This window comes from Alligator sinensis, unplaced genomic scaffold (assembly GCF_000455745.1).
Source record: "Alligator sinensis unplaced genomic scaffold, ASM45574v1 scaffold282_2, whole genome shotgun sequence".
Lineage (NCBI taxonomy): Eukaryota > Metazoa > Chordata > Crocodylia > Alligatoridae > Alligator > Alligator sinensis.
The window spans coordinates 977,460-996,165 of record NW_005841879.1 but is presented as its reverse complement, the minus strand read 5'-3'; the positions used below and the strand labels follow the sequence as shown (position 1 = coordinate 996,165).

Here is an 18,706-nt window from a genome sequence, read left to right as displayed (position 1 = left end):
TCATGCCTGCTGGCAGTGCCCTCACACAGGTTGTGCTTCAGGTGGCCACCCTCTATACCTGGAAGCAATGCAGCTGCTACCCGGGAGGGTGATTTGGCCTGTCCCCACCACCCCCAAGGCCTTGGCATCGCTGCCTGTTAATGCCAGTTTGCCTGCCCTAGGGCCCGCGTGGATGCACCGCTGCTGGTTGGGATCTCTCCCTCAGAGGCAGAGCGCTCGTCCCAGCACACGGACTGTGCACCAGCACCAGAACCAGCCTTTTCGCTGCCCGGCTGGGACTTCTCTCCTTCGCGGGGCAGAGGCTGCCAGGAGGGGGAGCTCCACTGCCAGGGGGGGGATCTCCAGCCCTGCATGAAGAGCGTGTGTACTGAAAGAACTGCCACACACTGGGAGCTGAAGGTCCATCATGTCCTTTTATTTATTCCCACTCTGTGCTACACCACAATTGGCACGAGGGGTGGAAACCCGGTTTTTCCTCAATGCTGCTTGACAGTGGGGACCTGAGCCTGTTACCGCTCTGAGCTTAAGAGAGCAGGTTTTTAAGTGTGAGACACGGTAGAAGCCAGAGTCCAGCCAGGTAGGTGCTTTTCTTTGGTGTCTGCTAGTCGGCATGAGACACAGCACCTTTAAAAATAAAAGCGGCTCAAACTTCCTTGGCCATCACAGCTCCCCAGGGGTCGGTGCCTTGCTCTCCCCTCCTCACTGAGACTGCATTAGCGTGCACACCTGCACTCCAGCTAGCAAGAGAACTAGAACAAACTCCAGCTGAAATGCACATCTGTTTGCAAGGACTTAGTGCTCTCGGAATCAGACCTGTTGCAGAAAGGTGGCGGAAGACTAAACAAACGCACTCGAGCTGGTTTGTTTTTTTTGTGAATGGGGTTAGAATGAGCTTGTAGCAAAACGAGGATTTCCTAATGGTGCCATAGGACAAATCAACTAAAGCCTGATCCTCACTGACCTCGGTTTCAGCAGTGAAATGGTGAAAGCAATGTCAGACCTGGCACCAAGTTCCCCCGTGCTTTCCTTTGGCTGCCAAAGAGAAAGGTTGGCTCCATGCTTAGAGCAATGGGAAGCTGCTGGGGAGAAGCTGATTAAGAGACGCGGTGATGAAAATGTGCTAATGCCTGGGAGGCGAGGGGAAGCTTGCCCAGCAAACCGATTGCCAGGCTGTGCCTAACTGGCTTCCTACGTGCTTTGCTCTCCAATTCCTAAGACCCTTTTTTGAAATGGGCCTGGGGGGCAGGGAACAGGAACAACACATGCTGCTGCTTTCCTGCATGTTCTCATGGGTGGCTTAAAATCACTGGCACATGTGTTGGTATTTCAAGCTGTGGCTCCAAAGTCTGCCAGCCTGAGACTGTGCTCTTTGCTGGCAGCCGGGTTCTTGGTTGCTCACAGGGCTGCCCTCGGGCCCTGATGGTCCGTGCTCACCTGCCTCCTTTATCGCCCTGACCACAAATCCCTTCCCACCCACGGATGCTGTGTGGGGCGATGGAGGAGCCGGGCTGCCCACGCGCTGCACAGGCAGGGCTCGGCTCGGCTCGGCTCGGGATGAGCTGGGTCACAGAGCAACAGACGTGGCCCTGGGGACTAAAGGCTGTTTTTGATGCAACCGCACGCAGGTGCTGACAGAGCAGACTTGCCAAACACGCTGCCCTTTCAGTGGCTCTTTATTCAAGCCTCTCTGGGACCTGGTTTTGTCCTTCAGTGATGAGACTAGGCCCACCAATGCCTGTGCTCTTCTGCAGAGGCCTGCCCAGCTGCTACTGAGCAGATGGAGCCTCCGATGCCTCTCTGAAGGGCGGCAGGTGGAGGAATGAATCCAGGTCAAGGTCAGGCTCTTGCCTACACGTGGACTTAACAAAAGTTTTACCCCAGGCACCCAAGCTGCAGCTGGGCAGTGTTGCCCCCAAGGTCTGATGTGAACGTGGGAGTCCATCTCGGAGCCTCTCCTCTCAATCCAACAGGCTTGTGTCTATGGAGAAGTATCACTACCCGGCTCCCAGGGGCTCTCCCCTGCCCCCGGTCTCAGCTCTACCTGGTCCGTGCTGTGCTCTCAGCTGTGGGCCTCTCCCACGTCTGTGTGTTGTTGACCACGACGCTGCCTTCTCCATGTGCATCTATGCACGTCCGCACTGCCTGCAGGATCAACTGCAGCCGCCGGTCCAAAGCCAGGAGGTGGGGCTCGGCCAGCACGGGCGCCAGGCGGTCCTGCAGGAGTGACTCCCTCATGACGTCGCTGAGCTGGTACTCGGGCAGCGCCAGCAGCTGCAGCCGTAGCAGCGTCGTCCTCTTGATCCTGGAGAGAGAAGCAGCCGGGTCAGGTGCTGATCCCCTGGCAATGCATCCCTGCCGTGGTCCAAAGCTAGGACAACAGCAGAGCGCTCCAGGGAAGGTGGCCGAGTGTTGGCAAAGGAGCCTTATGGCGAACAGGAGGGGCTGAGCCAGGCAGAGGTGGTGGCTACGGGGTCCAGTGCCATTGTGGCACCCAGTCGGGGGCGTGGGGATAAGAGCAAGGGATGCCTCCTCCTGCCACGTGGCGTGTGGCACGCACGGCTCTTCTGGGGCAGCTCTCCTGGGCCTGTCCTGAAGGGTCAGCCTGACCCCGCAAGGAACAGCACGGGCTGGTAAAGGAGTGCCACAAAAATATAAGGCCCTGATGGGAAGCAGGACAGTGTGCGATGGAGGCTCCCTGTCGCCTCCTCTACTAGGGCCGTTGCAGGTTGCTTCCTGCCAGGTACAGCAGCGCTACTGCTTTGCGTGGCTCGCGGGCATTCAAGCCAAGAAGCTGCGGGGGTTTTATCAACCTTAGCATGTGCGCATGCAGCGTGTCTTCATTCAGGACAGCCCCTCTCTACAGTCCAGACTGCAGATGCCTGGCCCAAGTAGCATGTAATGTGACAGAGGCCAGGGCCTGGCAGCTGCAGCTAGAAATGTTCAGACTGGAAATAAGCCAGGGTTTTCCAGTGCAGGGAACTGGTCCTTACTGGGCCCTGGGAGAGGCTCAAGCAGCTGCCAGCAAGTGCCTGCTGTAGGGAGACTGGGTCCAGTGCTCAGCTGGTGTAGACGGGCGTGGAGGTCAGGGGGGCTACGGGCACTTGCACTGGAGGGGGCTCTGTTAGGAAGCGGGGGACGGACACAGGTGCTGATCAGAAAGGCCTTGCTGGCCACAGACGTCTCAGCCCCCTGCCCCGGGGCATGCCTTCCCTCACGCTCCCCCTGCGCGGCAGCTTGGACCGACGTCCTTGCAAGGCCAGAGCCGCTCTTGCACCGTTACCCCACAAGCAGCTGGTCTTGCCCCGGCTGATTCTTGCAAAGGAACCAAATCAGCCCCTGGCTGCTGGCCCTGTGCAGACGGGTCGGCTCTGCCCTGTCAGGCTATTGCACTTTAGCCAACGGCTGAGAGGGGCTTAATTTAAGGCTCACAGAGCAGCACTTCCTGGGCAGGATTTACAGGAACCCTGTGCCTGGAAATTAAGTGTTTTAGGTGCAAAGAGCACCTTGAAAATCCAGCTAATAGACCTGTTCAGGGAGACAGAGCAAGGCTGGGAGAGAGCGTGCTGAAGCGCGCATTGGCCACGTTCCTGTGCCGCTCCTAGGTGTCCAGCAGAGACGTCAAAGCGAGTGCAGATGCCCTGAAGAAAGGGGCAGTGCTGGGAGCAGGCCGTCCTGCTGCGTAACCCCAGAGCAGTGCAAGTCGGGGTCCTGCAGCACCACGGTGTACGAGGGCAATGCGTCTCGCCTCTCTCAAGCGGACGTGGACGTGCAGGGAGCCTACGGCAGCCTGTCTGTTGAGCTCGCCGGCATACTTACACGCAGCACTGGGCCAGAGGAGCCAGGATGGAGAGCTCATCGTGGGAATGTCTTCCGAAGCTGCGGTACAAAGAGAAGGTGAAGTGACCGGGCCCAGGGCTGGGCGCAGAGAGGCCGGGAGCAGGCTGGGGCTGGGGCCTCCTAGTTCACAGCACGTGCTAGGGTACGGCTGAGGCGCCAGGCCCTCCCCTGCACCCAGCCAGCAGAGGAAAATGGGCAGGCACAAACCCAGCGCTGGTGTTGCTTGTGAAAGCAACACCTACGACTGCCTCCTGCTGCAGCTTGGGCACCCCCCACCTCCAGCTCTCCCTCCCCGCCTCTTGCCCTGTTTGGGAGGGCTGCGTATGGATGACCTACCTGGCCACCAGCCCTCCCCTGCAGCCCCAACGCCTCTGCCACCTCCCAGCCTTACCCACGGGCGTTGTCCAGGTGCAGCAGGAAGCCGTCGTCCCCGAACTTGGTGAACATCTCGTAGTGATGCCGGTCCATGTTCCCTGGCAGAGGGGAAAGCAGTGAGACGTTCACGTGTGCCCCTGCACTGTGTGGCACTGCCAGGGAAGCAGTTTGCCGTGTGCCACCGGAAACCACAAGGAAGCGGGGAGCGGAGGGGACACTAATAGCGTAAGGGGAGGGAGCAGGAGTCCCATTAGCACCTACCCCTACTTTACAAAGTGTCTGAATGCACAGATCAGGTGCTCCACAGCCCCTCAAGCAATAGCAAAGGGTGGATGCTGCTGAGAAGCAAGAGGCCAGGCTAGATCCCAGGTCTTCTTCCTTGCTGAAGTAGTAGCTCCTTCCCTGAGCTACACACCCCTTGCCTGGGCTTTTTGCCTCCTGGCCCCATGCATCCCCCCTGTTCTCACTCATGCCCGACTACGCACTGGACCAGCTGGAAGGGGAGGGCTGGAAGACCCCCAGGGAAGCAGCAAGCCTGTGGTCTGGGGGCTTGAGCAGTGTGCTGGGAGCTCAATGGAGTGGAGGTGGAGGAGAATTCAAAGTCTCAATCCTGCCTCCTTGCAAGCCCCCTAAGTGCTGTGCAACTGGACTGAAGCACAGAAGAGCTGTCTGGCCGTTACGCCGGTGCCTGAGTGTACACGGGGCAGGAGAAACTGAGGCCTGGGGTTTGCTGGATGGCCTCAGTGGTCTGGGACTAAGGTCCTGACTCCTGGCCCTGGCATGTCCTGGGTGTATGGCAAGCAGATGATGGAGTGACCTGGTGGAAGACACAGAGATGCATAGAAAGGCCTGGCTAGTGGCTCCATGTTACCTCTTGCCTACCTGATTTTACCTTAACTTAGGCTTCAGAGTATCAGCAGCAAAACATGCTGCTTAAGGGGCAGACAGATGAGAAGGGGCAGCTTAGCCAAGGCTGGTCCTGCCCTGTCAATCCCCGAGCAAGGCCACGAGGCGGGAGAGCTGCAAAACCATGCAGCAAGCAGGCGCTGGGGAGTGCAAAGCAGACGGAGGAGGGTGGGCTGAGCGGAAAGGGCAGCTCCACCACGAATGGCCAAAGACTGGCTCCCTCTGTGCTGCCAGGGCAGGTCCCAAAGGCCTGGCTCCGTTACCCATGCCTGCTGCTGGCAGTGCCATGGAAAGGTCCGGAGTCCCAGCCGTAGCGGGCGTCCCACAGGGCAGTGCCAGGCCAGCGGTGCGGCGTACCTGTGAGGAAGTCGAAGACGGCCATGTCGATGATGTTGAGCAGCCGGCTGCCACTGCTGTAGGGGTAGATCTCCTTCACCGTGTTGCAGTACAGCGGGTTCACCTCCCACCTGCAGGCGACGGAGGACAGGTGATGCCCGATGCTGCTCCCGCCCAGCCCAGCGCTGCACCACGGTCCTGTCCCATTCCCCGGTGCCCTGGCTGCCGAGGCAGCCGTTACCCACTCACTTACTCCTCTTTCCCAGCGAACGAGTAGGAGCGGATCCAGGGGTTGGGGATGGAGAGCCGGGGCGCCAGGTTGAGGGAGGGCAGGAAGGCTGACAGGGAGCCCTCCAAGAGGTGCGGGTTCCCGCACACCGCATACTCCGTCTTGCACATGTACGGGCACTTGGCGAAGAAGCACACGTTGCTGGCTGTGGGGAGACCGGGGACCAAGCTGCAGCCACTGTAACGGACTGCTTATTATGGGGTTTGGTGGGGGAAACGCAGCCAGAGCAGCTCCGCTGGGCTGCCTGTACTGCTGGCCACTCATGGAGCATCACCTGCAGCCCCGCAGCCGGTGCTTTTGCAGCTACGGACGTGCAGGCCTGGTAATGCTGTGACACACTGTGCTGGGCACACACAGCCCCTGCCCCCAGCCCTTGTGCTTGCAGGAGCAGCTGTGACAGAGCTCCAGCATCACCGCCGCGCTCCGGGTGCAGCTACATGCCCGGGGTTGCTGCTGCTACTGCAGAAGGTGTTGGGGGCAGACGTTGCACAACTAGGGCTTGCCTCTGCTCGTCCTGTACTTGGCCGGTGGGTGGCCACAGCGCTTGGTTGCCCTGGACACATGGCCAGTGCCCAGCATCACCAGCCCCTGGGCACAGCTCATCCCAAGGGCCGCCCGTACCCCAGGGCTGTCCCCGTTTACAGGTGGCTGCACACTGTCAGCCTTTCTGCCCCTGTGGCATTCACTACCCCCCTGCAGCGAGCGAGCCAGGAGCCTGCAAGTCACGCCCCGGGTCAAGGTGTTGCCACGTGCACGGCTCAGCTCGCCCGTGCAGCACGAGCCCCTTGCTCCGTGCACACGGGGCTCGCCTACCTGGCGAGACGAAGAAGACGCTCTGCAGGATCTCGTTCTTGGTGACCTCCAGGATCTCCTTGGTGACGTTGACCAGCCTGCCCACGGTGGGCGGCACGCGCCGGAAATCCAGGATCCTGCAGCAGAGGGAAACGCGTCAGGCAAAGGGGCCTGGACCAGAGGTGTGATGGCGTGGGGGAGCAGGGTTTGCACGCTGCTATTCCCCTCCCTTTTGTTTTGTGGCCGAGCCCTGCTCCGTTTAGCTGGTTCTTCTCTTGCCGGCGAGCACGCAGGCTCCTGCCACCCCCAGCCATAAGTGGGCTGTGCTGGGCTTGGCCGTGCAAGGTTTTGGAGACAGCTGAAATCCCTCCCCAAAGCTCAGGTATGGCACACGGATGCACTCCCTGCAGGCACTGCTGCTGCACCTCTGGCACCTGTCGTGGCCTCTGGGCCATGGCCTGTGTGGCGCCGCCACCCCGCAGGGCAATCCTGAGCCTCGTAGGACACCACGGAGCAGCAGGAAGCGGAGAGGAGGTCACTCCCCCACCCCTTCACCCATGCATTTACCCTCCCGTCAGTGAGTCAGCTCACAAATATTGCTCATGATAAGCAGAGCATGGGGCCAAAGGCGTTTTAGGGAGGAATGCCAGCATAGAAAACCGCTGCGGGTCACTGAGTCAGTCACTCTGGGCCAGGCTGGGTACGGCTGTGAGCAAGGTGCTGGGAATTGCCCTTGGGGGCTGGGAACTGAGCTTGAAACTGGCTTCAGCCTGCCTCTTACTGCAGCACGTCACGAAATCGTTACTCCTCTCTCGCACTTTCCAGCTACCCTTCTCCAAGGGGGTTCAGGGGGGCAGCAGGTGGCATGAGCCTTGCTTTAGAGATGGGGAAACTGAGGCACGGAGGAGCGAAATGGAAAAGAAGTGGAATGAGACAGCCAAGGTCACACCGGCCATTCAATGCCAGAGGCACAGACAGACCTCTGGCTCCCTCCCCTGCACCACCCAGCCTTCCTCTTCATGGGCACGTGCCCTGTGCGATGAAGAAGCGGGTGTGCAAACAGCAGCACCTCTACGCCTGCCTGCAGGGAGATGAGCTGGCCCTTCCCAATGGGCATTTCTCGTGTAACCATCTGCCAGGGAAAGGGGCCAGAGTAGGAGTGTAAGGATGGGAAGCGGGGTACCACAGACCCGCGAGTCCACCTCCAGCTTCTGCAGGCGCCCGGTTACCTGCAGATTCCCAAAGCCAGCTGCATGCATGAGAGGAAAGCATCTCTCCCTGGCCCTACACGTGACAAGCAAAAGCCTTGAAGCCTGGGGTTGGCAGAGCCTGTTCCCCGGCAGGAGGTACGGCTGCGTCCAAACCTGGGAGTGGCAGATGCCCACGTCTACGTGGCACGCAGGCCCAGTGCTGAACAGCGATGCCTCCCCTTCCACCTGGCCCCCCGCCACCACCTCACGTTCAATCTTAATGTGATTTGAATGCTTTGCTCCCGCTCTCTGGCTTGCAAGAGCATCCCAAACTCCCTCCTCCAAGAGCTAGGCTGCTCAGCATCTCGTAGCCATTCGATCGTGGGGTCTCCCCAACCATATGCAAACCTCCCTGGCTCTCCCGCATTTACCCCGTGCAATACACGCTTGGATTGCATTACCCTTTTTCACAGCTGCATCACACTGGAGGCTTATGCTCATCCTGAGACCGGTGCATGCAACCTGTGCTCTTCCCCCGCTGACTCGTCTATGTGACCCCATCCTGCAGCCGGTGCCCTTGTTATCGCCTCCTAAGTGCAAGACTTTATACTTCATGCTGCTGAATGCCATGCCTTATCTAAATCCACAGGTCTATCTAATGCTTCCTGCTGCAGAATGAGCTTCCCCGGGGTAGCAGCCCATTTCACTGAGGGCTTGTCTGTATGTGGAGGTTGCGCTGGCTTAATTTAAATCAACCGGAAGCCTTTGTTAATCTGACTGGGGCAGCCTGGTGCGCGGATACCTCAGCTCAGTTTCCTGCTGGTTAGTCGACCGGCGGATGCGGCGTGTCGTGACTGCGGCGGGTGCAGATTTCCCCGTTTACTGCCTAGCAATACAGAGCTCAGCCAGAGCTGCAAAGCCTGCCCCAGGAGCTGGGCAAAGCCCCAGGCAGCTGGCTTGCACCGAGCCCAGATGCTAGCAGGACACGAGCTGCTGAGCTTAGCGCCGGCTTGGGTAGGTCTACCTGCAGTCGCAGCAGTGCGGACGCGCACCGTAGAGGAGCTGAACCCATTTAAGCCGGGTTTAAACCATCTGAGCGCGTCCACACACAAAGCTGCGGCGCCTTTGCTACACCAGCAGAGAAACCCTGCGTCAGTCTGACCGAGCGTGGGTAAAGCAGGCCTCACCCCACAAAACAAGCCAAATTGCTCCTGCCCGAGCCAGTCCTAAGGGAGAGTCTAACCACGTCCCTTAGGCAGGTTGCATTCAGCGCAGAGCCCATCCACAAGGTCCGTTTTGCTCAGGATTTCACAGCCAAACGCTGCTCCCAAATCACGGTCAGCCTCGCTGGGAAGGGATCGTGTTTAAAGAGCCAAGGCTTCAAGCTACTGCAAAGGAGGAAGGGCCTTGCCCAGCTCTGTTGAACAGGAGGAGGGAGGCTTGTCCAGCTGGACCAGAGAGCTGGAAGCTAGGTCTCTCCCCTGCATCCTGCCCTGCCTTTCTCTGCCCGTGTTTTCTCATCCTTTCTATGCAGGAGACATTTCCTAGCCTCTTGAAGCGCTACGAGCTGAAACTAAAAAGCATTTTACTCCTGCGTGCTGCCGGGGCAGGAGTACCTGTCGAGGTGGAAGGCGGCTATCTCCGCGTTGTGCCTCTGCAAGTCAACAAAGTAGAACAAGTCCTCTGGAGTCTCTTCCTCGCGTTTCTGCCTGAAAGCAAGTGAGAGGGTTACTAACGAGACAGGATGCACACGGGGGACAGGGGAGCTCACTTGGAGGCAGTCGGGGCTCTTCCCAAAGGTCTTGGAGACCCGCAGAGACCTCCCAGTGCCCTGCAACCCTGGTGCTAATGACAATGCTGCACTTAGCAGCACGCCAACTAGGACTGCTGCTTGAAAGGCAGTGGTAAAGGGCCATGGATTATTAAAGCAACAGCTAGAAGGAGCAGTTCGCATGCACGTCCTCGAAAAGACAGGAGGCAGGCTCCTCTAAATGGTTATGCTTGCATTCAGACCTGAACGGACCATCCTGGAGACCTTATTAATGCCCACCGCAGGTGCCAACCTGGTTGTGCATCGCTCCAGACCACCTCCCCGAGGGGCAGAGAGGAGCCAGGTCTCCATCGTCCGATGATCCCTGGTCTCTGCCGAGCTTAAACTAAAGGAGTTTTGCCAGTAGTCCAGTGGAAACCAGCTGCTTGTTTTCCAGTAACTCCGAATCCTTACCAGCTCCGTTTGGTCGGTATGTGAAGCAGCACTGTACACGTGGAAGTATATCCCTGGGCTAGTCAGTCCTCTGAACGGGAAAGCAGGTGAAAAATTCAGTGCGCCAGCCAACTCCCCACAGCTCCCGGAGGCAAACCTTACTACCCTCCATCGCTGAGCACATAGGGGCCCTATTTATTTTACCTCTTGGGATTAATACAGCCAAGCACTAGGGGGAAAGGAGAGAGGAATCCCCTCCTTTTAAGACAAGCAAAGAGTCGCACTTGTCGTAGCACAAGCCTCTATTCCAGACCAAGGCAACGTGCAGAAAACAATCTGAATGGAAATATATGTAGAGGGCCAAAAGGGTTATAAATAAAGGCAGAAGCAATTTCAGACCGCTATCCAAAGGTAGCAAAGTGACAAGCTGTTTCTTAGAAATGTGCTTGGGATGTCAATGAAAAGCAAATTAAAGTGAAAGAGAAATCCTATTGGGAAACACCAGAAAATTATATTCTTCAGCAATTTATACACAGCGGAGAGAAAGACCAGCTCGTGTCCTTTGCATTTAACATTTCCTTCGCTCCAAAGTGCTGAATTCAAACGACGCATGAAGAAACGCCTTGGGTTTGTCTCTTCTTTGGCAATCCCTCGTAGTCCAGCACGATTGTCTTCCATGAATGTCTTAACAGTGGGTCCGAAGATGGCTGATGAGGCTGATCCAGGATCAAGTGACTCTGATGCAACTCGGGCACGTGTTGGCTCTGGATCCTGGATTCGGTTTGCAACAAGTACCGAGATCCTTGCAGCAGACTCTTCCTCCATTTGGGCTGGTCCTAGGTGATAGTCTCCCATGAGATGTCAGTGCTGCATTGATGTCACGTTGGCCTTGAGGACGTCCTTGAAGGGAAGACCCCCCTCTTCGGCGCGTGCCTTGACTGAGCTGGGAGGATAAAAACTGCTTCAAGACTCTGGAGTTGGACATCTGGATGATGTGGCCGGCCCAGCAAAGTTGATGTTGGATGATCATCGCCTCGATGCTTGTGCTTTTTGCTTGTGCGAGGACACCGATGTTGGTGCGTCTGTCTTCCTACTGGATTCAAAGGATCTTCTGCAGGCAGCATTGATGGTACTTCTCTAATGACTTGCCATGTCTCCTGTACATTGCCCATGTTTCAGCTCCATACAGTAAGGTGGAGCTCACAACTGTTTGCTAAACCATGAGTTTTGTCTCTATTGCTGAAATCTCTGGTGCTGATAAAACAGCCCAGGATCATTAAGACTTTGATCTGTCTAGATAACATTTGCTGCATGAAGGAGACAAAAGATGTGCTTCCCACAACCTCCGTCGACCTGCAAAGCTTGTCCACATGCCATTGTTTCACCCTCTCCTGGTCAGGTCACCACCTAGCTGGCAGGACGGGTTGCTGGCTGGCAGCTCTTATTTATGGAAAGTCTCTGAACCACATAGCCGGACAAAGAAGCCCTAGGTCTCTTTCTTTTATTACAGCGCAGGTCACCTTGCTTAATTGCTGGGTGAGGCTGTTTTGGAAACAGTGATCCCAGGTAGTTTGCAAGCCAAAGTACCACGACCCCTCGCCTTACCTCATGGGTTTGAACATGGCCTTGCCGAAGTCTTGGAACCGGAGAACCAGCTTCAGGTGCACGCCGCTGGGCTTCACAACTTGGTGGAGAGGGAAGGAAATAAAACATTCAGAAACCATCAACCCTGAGCTTATGCGATATGCCTTTATATCGTTTTGCACTTGCTGTCCGCAAGAAATCCATCTCTCGAGCCTACATGAGTAAATCTAGCCTCTTTGGGTAATAAACTGTCTTCCCGCAGCTGGCTGTAGTGTGCCTTTGCTGCTGTGTCTCCCCCCCTACATTTCTTAACACACCAATATTTTTCTCACTCTGCATCTCTTCTATGCCAGGAAGATTATTCCCCTGCAGGATTTCTAGTTTCCAAGCACTTTTCTCTCTTGGATTTCTCTAACTCGCCTTTCTAGGCCAGTAATGGGAAGCGGAGGTTCTTGTTCGAGCTGTGCATGCACACATGCCTGAGATGCTGCATGCACCCCCCTACATTTCTTAACACACCAATATTTTTCTCACTCTGCATCTCTTCTATGCCAGGAAGATTATTCCCCTGCAGGATTTCTAGTTTCCAAGCACTTTTCTCTCTTGGATTTCTCTAACTCGCCTTTCTAGGCCAGTAATGGGAAGCGGAGGTTCTTGTTCGAACTGAGATACTGCATGCAGGGGTGCTGCCAGGACTCTGCCTTCACGGCAATGCAGGCTCTGTCCTATACATTTCGACACCCCGCAGTCGTGGGCAGGGGGGCACAGAGCGTGCTCAACAGATGTATGCAGCATCCTTCTCGCTGTGCAAGAGATGCTCGGTGGAGCCACAGTGCAAAATAATACTGCCCTGAGAAGGCATGCAATGAGCAGGGGTGCATGGAGGCAGGACTACAGTCGTGCAGCTTCTGCACCCGTTGCGATGTACAGGGGGTTTCCTGCAGCCCTCATCTGCCCAGGATTTGCAGAGACGGGGCTGATTTGGGCAGCTGCAGAGAAGAGGGCTCCCTGCTTTTCCCCAGGACAGACGCAGCCTGTGCACAGAGCAGCATGAGCTCCTGCCCAGCGCAGCTGTCCCAGCTCCCACCTGGAAGGACCATGCTCCGAGCACACGACGCCTGCTTAAAATCAATGGAAAGACTCTCATTACGCTGAGGACATCTGGAGCCAGGTGCCAGCTCTGGGCTTCTGGTATGGAGACTGCAAGCAAGGACCCGGCTCAGTCCCAACTGTGGCCGCAGGCCACATGCCAGAAACAGCTCTTGGCCCCCAGGCAGGGAGTTAATGGCTTTGGCTGCCTCGAGTTGCAATGGACCCAGTCTGGATTTGCAACCTTCATCCCGGCCTTTTTGTTTTTTTAACCCTGCGGAGGTTTGCCCCCAAGCAGGGAGGTTGCAGAAGGGTTTCCTGGGGCAGGCAAGGAAAAGTCAAAACCAGAGGTTTTTATAAGACGGGTTCAAAAGAAAGGGAAAACAAGTCACACTAAATGTGGAGAGACCTCCGCCCTCCCCCCGGGTCAGGTCTGCCGAGCGATCAAGCGCAAGGAGCCAAAGGCCAACGAGACACTTACTCTGGGTGCAGTCGCAGGCTCCCAGCAAAGCTTTCTCATCCTGGCTGTAATCTGCAAAGGAAGGAAAAGCCATCCGGACTCAGTCGCAGCCCACCCTGCCCGACGTGACCGAGGAGACGTGGCTCAGAGGGAGCTGGACCCAAGGGCAGAAACGCCTCGTGTCTGCTTCCTTTGATACCTACTCCCATGGGATCATAAAGAAAGCAACAGTTCACCCACGCGGTAACCCCTGCAGCCGCCTCCGTGCTCCTTTCTCTTCCTTTTCCTTCACTGACATGTCCCCTTTCCTCGTCCTTCCTCTCGGGGACCCTCCACCAGGCCCGTCCCTGCCCCCCAGGGCTTTGCAGACCCTGCTTTGAAAAATGCTGCTCTAGCAAAACCTGCCTGCGGTTTACAGTTGCACAAGCACCCACAAATGCGTGGGAATCGCCCGTCCCATTTCCAAAAGCACTGACGACACGACAGCCTAGCTGCGGCACAAACCTGTACATTTTGGAGCTTTAAAAACAGATGGCCTCTTTCAAGGTTGTCCCTATTTCTTAGAAATAACACCCACTTTGCTGCAGTGTACCCCCCCTGGCAGTCCTGCACTGGATGTGTTTAAATAGCCAAAAGGGCCTGGGAAGTTTCATGGAAAAACCGAGACGGGTTTTGGCATTTTTAACGAAGGCTTTTTCTAGTTAAAATAAACTTTGATCGGCTGCACGGCGAGCCGAGCAAGCAGCCAGCCCTCCTCCTCAGTTCACAGGCGTGCACAGAAAGTCTTACCGGCGCTGATCATGCTGAAATCCTGCATGTCGTGGAGAAGCTGGTTAATGGCAGGGCTGGATCGTGAATACAGCCCATAGCGGTTGATGCCCAGGTGGAACTGGAGCCAACTGGCCTCCATCTTCAGCTGCAGCAGGGTGGCAGGAGACGTGAGGTTGAGCTCCTGGCGGTAAAGTTTGTGTCTCCTGAAAAGCAGGGTAAGTTCACATGATGGGAATCGCCTGGTTTCCAAAGACTCGGCCAAATTCTGTTAATATGCAGCTTTCTCTCGGACACAGCTTTCCACGAGATATCAACTGGTCTTACTGGTGTGGGTAAGGAGTATTGGACAGGTGGGGAAACTGAGGCACAGAGAGACTGGAGGAGGGGACTGTTCCCAACTCACCGGAAAGTTGTCCGCAGAGCAAATAACAGAGGGCAGGGACACGTGTGCATCTGGTCTCACAAGGGGAACGCGTCTAAAGAGCGGCTGCAGCAGTTATGCTTTGATCGCCAAACGGCGAAGCCCGAAGGCAGCAGCAATCGCACGAATGCAGCAAGACGGCTCCCACTTGAACCCTGGATGAAGCAGGGTGAAAGCAGGAGCGGTTTTGCTGCCTTTGTATCATTCTCATGTCACAGCTGGAACGCCGCAGCCACCGTCCTTTGGAAACCGCTCCGAGCCTACCTGCATCCAGCCCCCCGGAGCCTCCTTTGGGGCGCTCTATTTCGACTCAGACCCTGATCCAAAGCTCACTGGTGAGGATAGGAGTTGAACCCCACTGACACAGGGCACAACAGCTGAACCAGCCGTTGCCTTAACCACTAGGCCAACTTACCTTGAGCCAGCCAAAAAGAACAAGAATAGGATGTTTCTGCACAGTTTGAAACCACCAAGCCTTCGACAGGCTCAGCAAACGTGAGAGCCACTGGGCTACGGGAGCCCCTGGCAATCACAGACCTCAGGGCTTAGGCAGGATTTGAACCCAGGCCTTTTTGCACCAAAAGTTAGGATGCAACCTCAAGACCCACACGACACGTGTCCCGGGAAAGAAACAGCAACCTAGGGTTAGAAGGCACTTAACATCCCCTGTGCAAATGCTATTTCTAGCCCATACCCATCACTGCATTACGACTACGTATACTGTGGCAGTCACTAGGGACCTCCATCCGGGATCAGGGCCCAGGCGGACAGACACTGCATCCAGAGGGCTCGTGACCAAGGACGTCGGACAACTCTCCAGAGAGGAAAACACGCACACAAAGGAAGAAGGCGGATGCAATAACAGCAGAAGTCTCAAAGCTGCTATAAGAGCGTCTCCCATTAAAAGGCCGTTATCTGCTCAGCTGCTCAAATCTCCCGGCGGCGGATGCTCGTGGGGCCCAGGAGCTCATCTGCTCGAGAACGAAGCTGCTAGCAGAGGTGAAGAGCAGGGTGAGGAGGAGATGGTGCAAAGACTTCTGCCCTTGCCCAGCCATCTGCACAATGCAACCCTCCTGCCACCCCGTTCAGAGATGGGAAAGCCCGGGATACGGAGAAGCTGCATCCAAATGGTAGGTGGGAAACCGAGTAACGCGACTTCCCTGCCATAAGGGGTGTTGTGGGGCGACAGCCACTAACAACGGCGAGGCACTCCTTAATGACAGTGATATGCAATAGAAAGTCAATGGGAAAAGGGTCCCCGCTGCCAGGAGGGGCAGGGATAGCCCTCTGCCAGGTTTGGAAAGACGAGGCTCAGTGGCGCCTGCTGAAGTCAGAGCCGTGTGATGCCAGGTGGTTTGGGCACACAGGGGTTTGCACGAACGTTTCTCTCTGCAGAGTTTTTGTGCGTCTCCTTCACGGCCCCGCTTCCCCTTCCCTGGCTCTGCTTTGTGGTCGTGACTAAAATAAAAATAAAAATAAATAAAACCACCCCAAAGTCAAGGCAAGACTCCAAGCTGCTGAGTCAGGCGGGGTTTGTGAGGGAACCCGCGAGTCCCCTGTGCCGAGCTTTGCCCGAAACAACTTTCCCACCCGTGGACTCCGGACATCGGCAAACCTCCTCTGCACCGAAGCAGCCGCTCACCCGCACGCGGGGGGCTCTGTCGCTCCCCTCTTTTTCCAACCAGGGACCGGCATGCCCGTGGGAGTCTCTCACGTTGCTGCAGGCTCTCTGCAGACCATGCTCACTCGCCGAGATCTCCGAGTTCAAGCCCCACTCTAGCCCTGTGCCAAAGGCCACCCCAGCTACCCACCGGCTCATGGACACCCGCTCATTCAGCTGTGTGCAATGCTAGCCCATTGCCCCATGCGTGCCCTTGGCTATCATCATCAGCCTGCTTTAACCAACCCAACCCTATGGGCAGGGGGAGCTCAGACCTGCACCATCCAAAATGCTTGCACACACTCCCCAGCACACAGGCCTGGGTGTCGCTTCCCCTGATGTTAAGTGACCCTGGGCTGAGTACATGCCAGAAAAGGACGGGGAGGTGCTAAACAGCAGGGCTTTCAGAAGGTGAGTTCCCAGGGGCCAAACACACAGGACGGAGGCAAGCCCGCGGGGAACATGCAAGGAGGGTGTGGACCCATCGGAAGAACTGGAGACAGGATCTTCCCACCCGGCAGCTGAAGCCCACCCGCTGGCGGCTGCAGTCACAAAGCGGAGACGAGCGCCTCTTGCTAGAGGTGCGCGCTCTTCGGAAAGTGCCGTATTAAGAGAAAATAGCATTTCATCTCCCCGTTCCTTGCCATCCCCGAATCTGAGCTTTTCCAAATGACAGCGCCATGTCAAATGTTTGCCTGCGTGACCACCAAGGAGGGAGATGCTCCAGATCTTATGATGACGTGCACAGTAACTCGCAGCACACTTAACGTGGCTTCGAGAAGCGCTGTCGGGCTACACACGGGATGTGGAAACGTCGCCTCTCTCGGGAGATGTCAGAGGAGGGGCAGGCTGGCTCCGCAAAGACCCTTTTGTTAGCTCAGCTGTAGCTCTCTGGAGATTCACACCACATCCTTTTCTCGCACACTCTCAGTTTACACACCCATTTAGCAGGAGTAGGGCAATGGCTCTCAGGCTGCTGGTTATGTGATGAACCAAACCGTGGGAACAGGCAGCTCCGGCCTATGTGCAGGGTCAGAACGGTGTGACGGTTGTCATCCCCGCATTGCTGAGACCCTCTTCCAGGCTGAGCTTTGCCGGAGGTTTGCTTGCAAGCACGAAGCACCATGTCCTGAGCAGCTGGAGACCTCTTCTGTTTCCTTTCTGCTGCACCGCGGATGCAGGATGCGGGCGAGGGGCCCTGATGTCAGATCCCTAGAGAGCCATGCTAGGCTGCCTTGCTTGCATGGGTCATCAGTGAGAAACAAAGTGCAGCTTACTTTGGGAGACTCCCTCCTCCCCGGTCCTTTCCCCACGCCAAACACAGATCGCTGCCTATGCTACTCATCAGCCCAGGAGGCAGGCGACAGCTTGCCGACGCCAGGTCTCTTCGACCCGGGTCAGCTTGTCCAGAAACCAAGGCCGACAGCTCCAGAGAGCTACTCTGTGCCACGCTCTGAAATGCTGCTTTTCTCCATTCTTGCAGAAAAATGAGCATCCCTTATGTTTGCTGGAAACTCTGCCAGGCCATAAAATGAGGAGGAGGAAAGCTAGCATTCACTAGGCAAACAAGTGAGGAGAAAAGGGGAAAAGTAGGCCAGGGGAAAAAAACCAAACCTGGAAAAACCCCTCCAAGTGGTCAGCAAACTCTCCCTCGGAGCTGGCTCGTCAGGACGTCATTTCTCTCATCACTGGAAACAGTCACACGGGGGGCTGCAGGAGGAAGGAAGCCCTGGAAATTGTTGCCTTGTTTCTGGGTAATGGTGCTGCGAACCTTTCTTTAGCTTTCCCGTGTTTTGAAAAGGAAGGTCAAACCTATCCAGACACGGCTTCTACCTCTGCGTGACTCTGCAAAGCTGTCTCATCTCTCCCGCCCGAGGGTACCGCTCTCAGCCAGCATCCGAGCATCTCAGCTTCTGGCCCTACCCTTGAATAGCAACTTGTTCCTCAGTTTCCCCAGCTGTGAAATAAGGATAATGATTCCTGCCTGCTGGAGCATCACCAAGCTTAGTTCCTTACGGTCAGCGAAGTCCTTTAGGTCCCTCACTTGAAACACTCCATATATCAGCCAAGGATTATTAATAAAAGTCCTTTCCTGAGTAAATTGAATACTAGTAAGATGGAGTGCATGCGATTCAGTCAGTCCTGGCACTGCAGAATCTGGGGAAGAGGCCAAAAGATAGAGATGAATACGTGCTTGTGCATGGGAAAGATTACCCCGGGGGCTATTCATTTCATTTTATAGCATCCTGCTCATCCTATGTGCAGAGGTTTCGGCAGTGTTGGGTCTGGAAGAGTTTCCTCCAGGATAACGCGCTCCCGGTCTCCCCTGGAAGAAATCGGGCTCGGTGAGATGGCTCCTGCCCCAGAAAGTCTGGGCAGTGCCGCACGGTGAGAGAGCCAGAGCTGCCTCTTGCGCCAGCCTAAGTCAGGACCGCTCCGCTGCCCTCAGCTGATCTCCAGAGGAGGAAATGAGAAGCCTGGCCGTGGCCTGCGCAGCGTGGAGAAACACCCGCTCCTCCTGGATGCAGCTGCTTTGCATCGGGCCAAATGGGAGGGACCCAGACACCGTGCCTGTGGCCAGACGGTAACTTTGCAGGCAGCTGGAATCAGATGCAACAGACCCCATTGGCTTGTCTGTTGAAACAGAGAAGCCCAAATGAGACGTGCTCCAACAGCCGCGGGAACCGCTCCAGCCCCAGCAAGCTCCGCGTCGCTGCAGGGGCCGGCGAGGCTGCCTGGGAGGGGAGCGGTGCACTTGGCGAAACCCTGCTCCCGCACAGTCATGTCTTGGCC

At 56.5% G+C, this 18,706-nt stretch overlaps 1 protein-coding gene across 1 annotated transcript in view; it reads right to left on the bottom strand.

Annotated features, from left to right (window-relative positions):
* Positions 1-394: 394 nt before the first annotated feature.
* The window catches only part of FAM20A (FAM20A, golgi associated secretory pathway pseudokinase), a 38,544-nt gene continuing 20,232 nt past the window's right edge, over positions 395-18,706 (bottom strand). Inside the window, exons 3-12 of the mRNA XM_006017387.2 lie at positions 13,851-14,035; positions 13,083-13,133; positions 11,534-11,612; positions 9,342-9,434; positions 6,557-6,672; positions 5,708-5,888; positions 5,476-5,585; positions 4,229-4,310; positions 3,817-3,876; positions 395-2,302 (exon numbers count right to left, since the gene is read on the bottom strand). Of these exons, the coding sequence (XP_006017449.1) occupies positions 2,038-2,302; positions 3,817-3,876; positions 4,229-4,310; positions 5,476-5,585; positions 5,708-5,888; positions 6,557-6,672; positions 9,342-9,434; positions 11,534-11,612; positions 13,083-13,133; positions 13,851-14,035 (1,222 nt within the window). The 3' untranslated portion in view covers positions 395-2,037. The remainder of the gene's footprint in view (positions 2,303-3,816; positions 3,877-4,228; positions 4,311-5,475; positions 5,586-5,707; positions 5,889-6,556; positions 6,673-9,341; positions 9,435-11,533; positions 11,613-13,082; positions 13,134-13,850; positions 14,036-18,706) is intronic.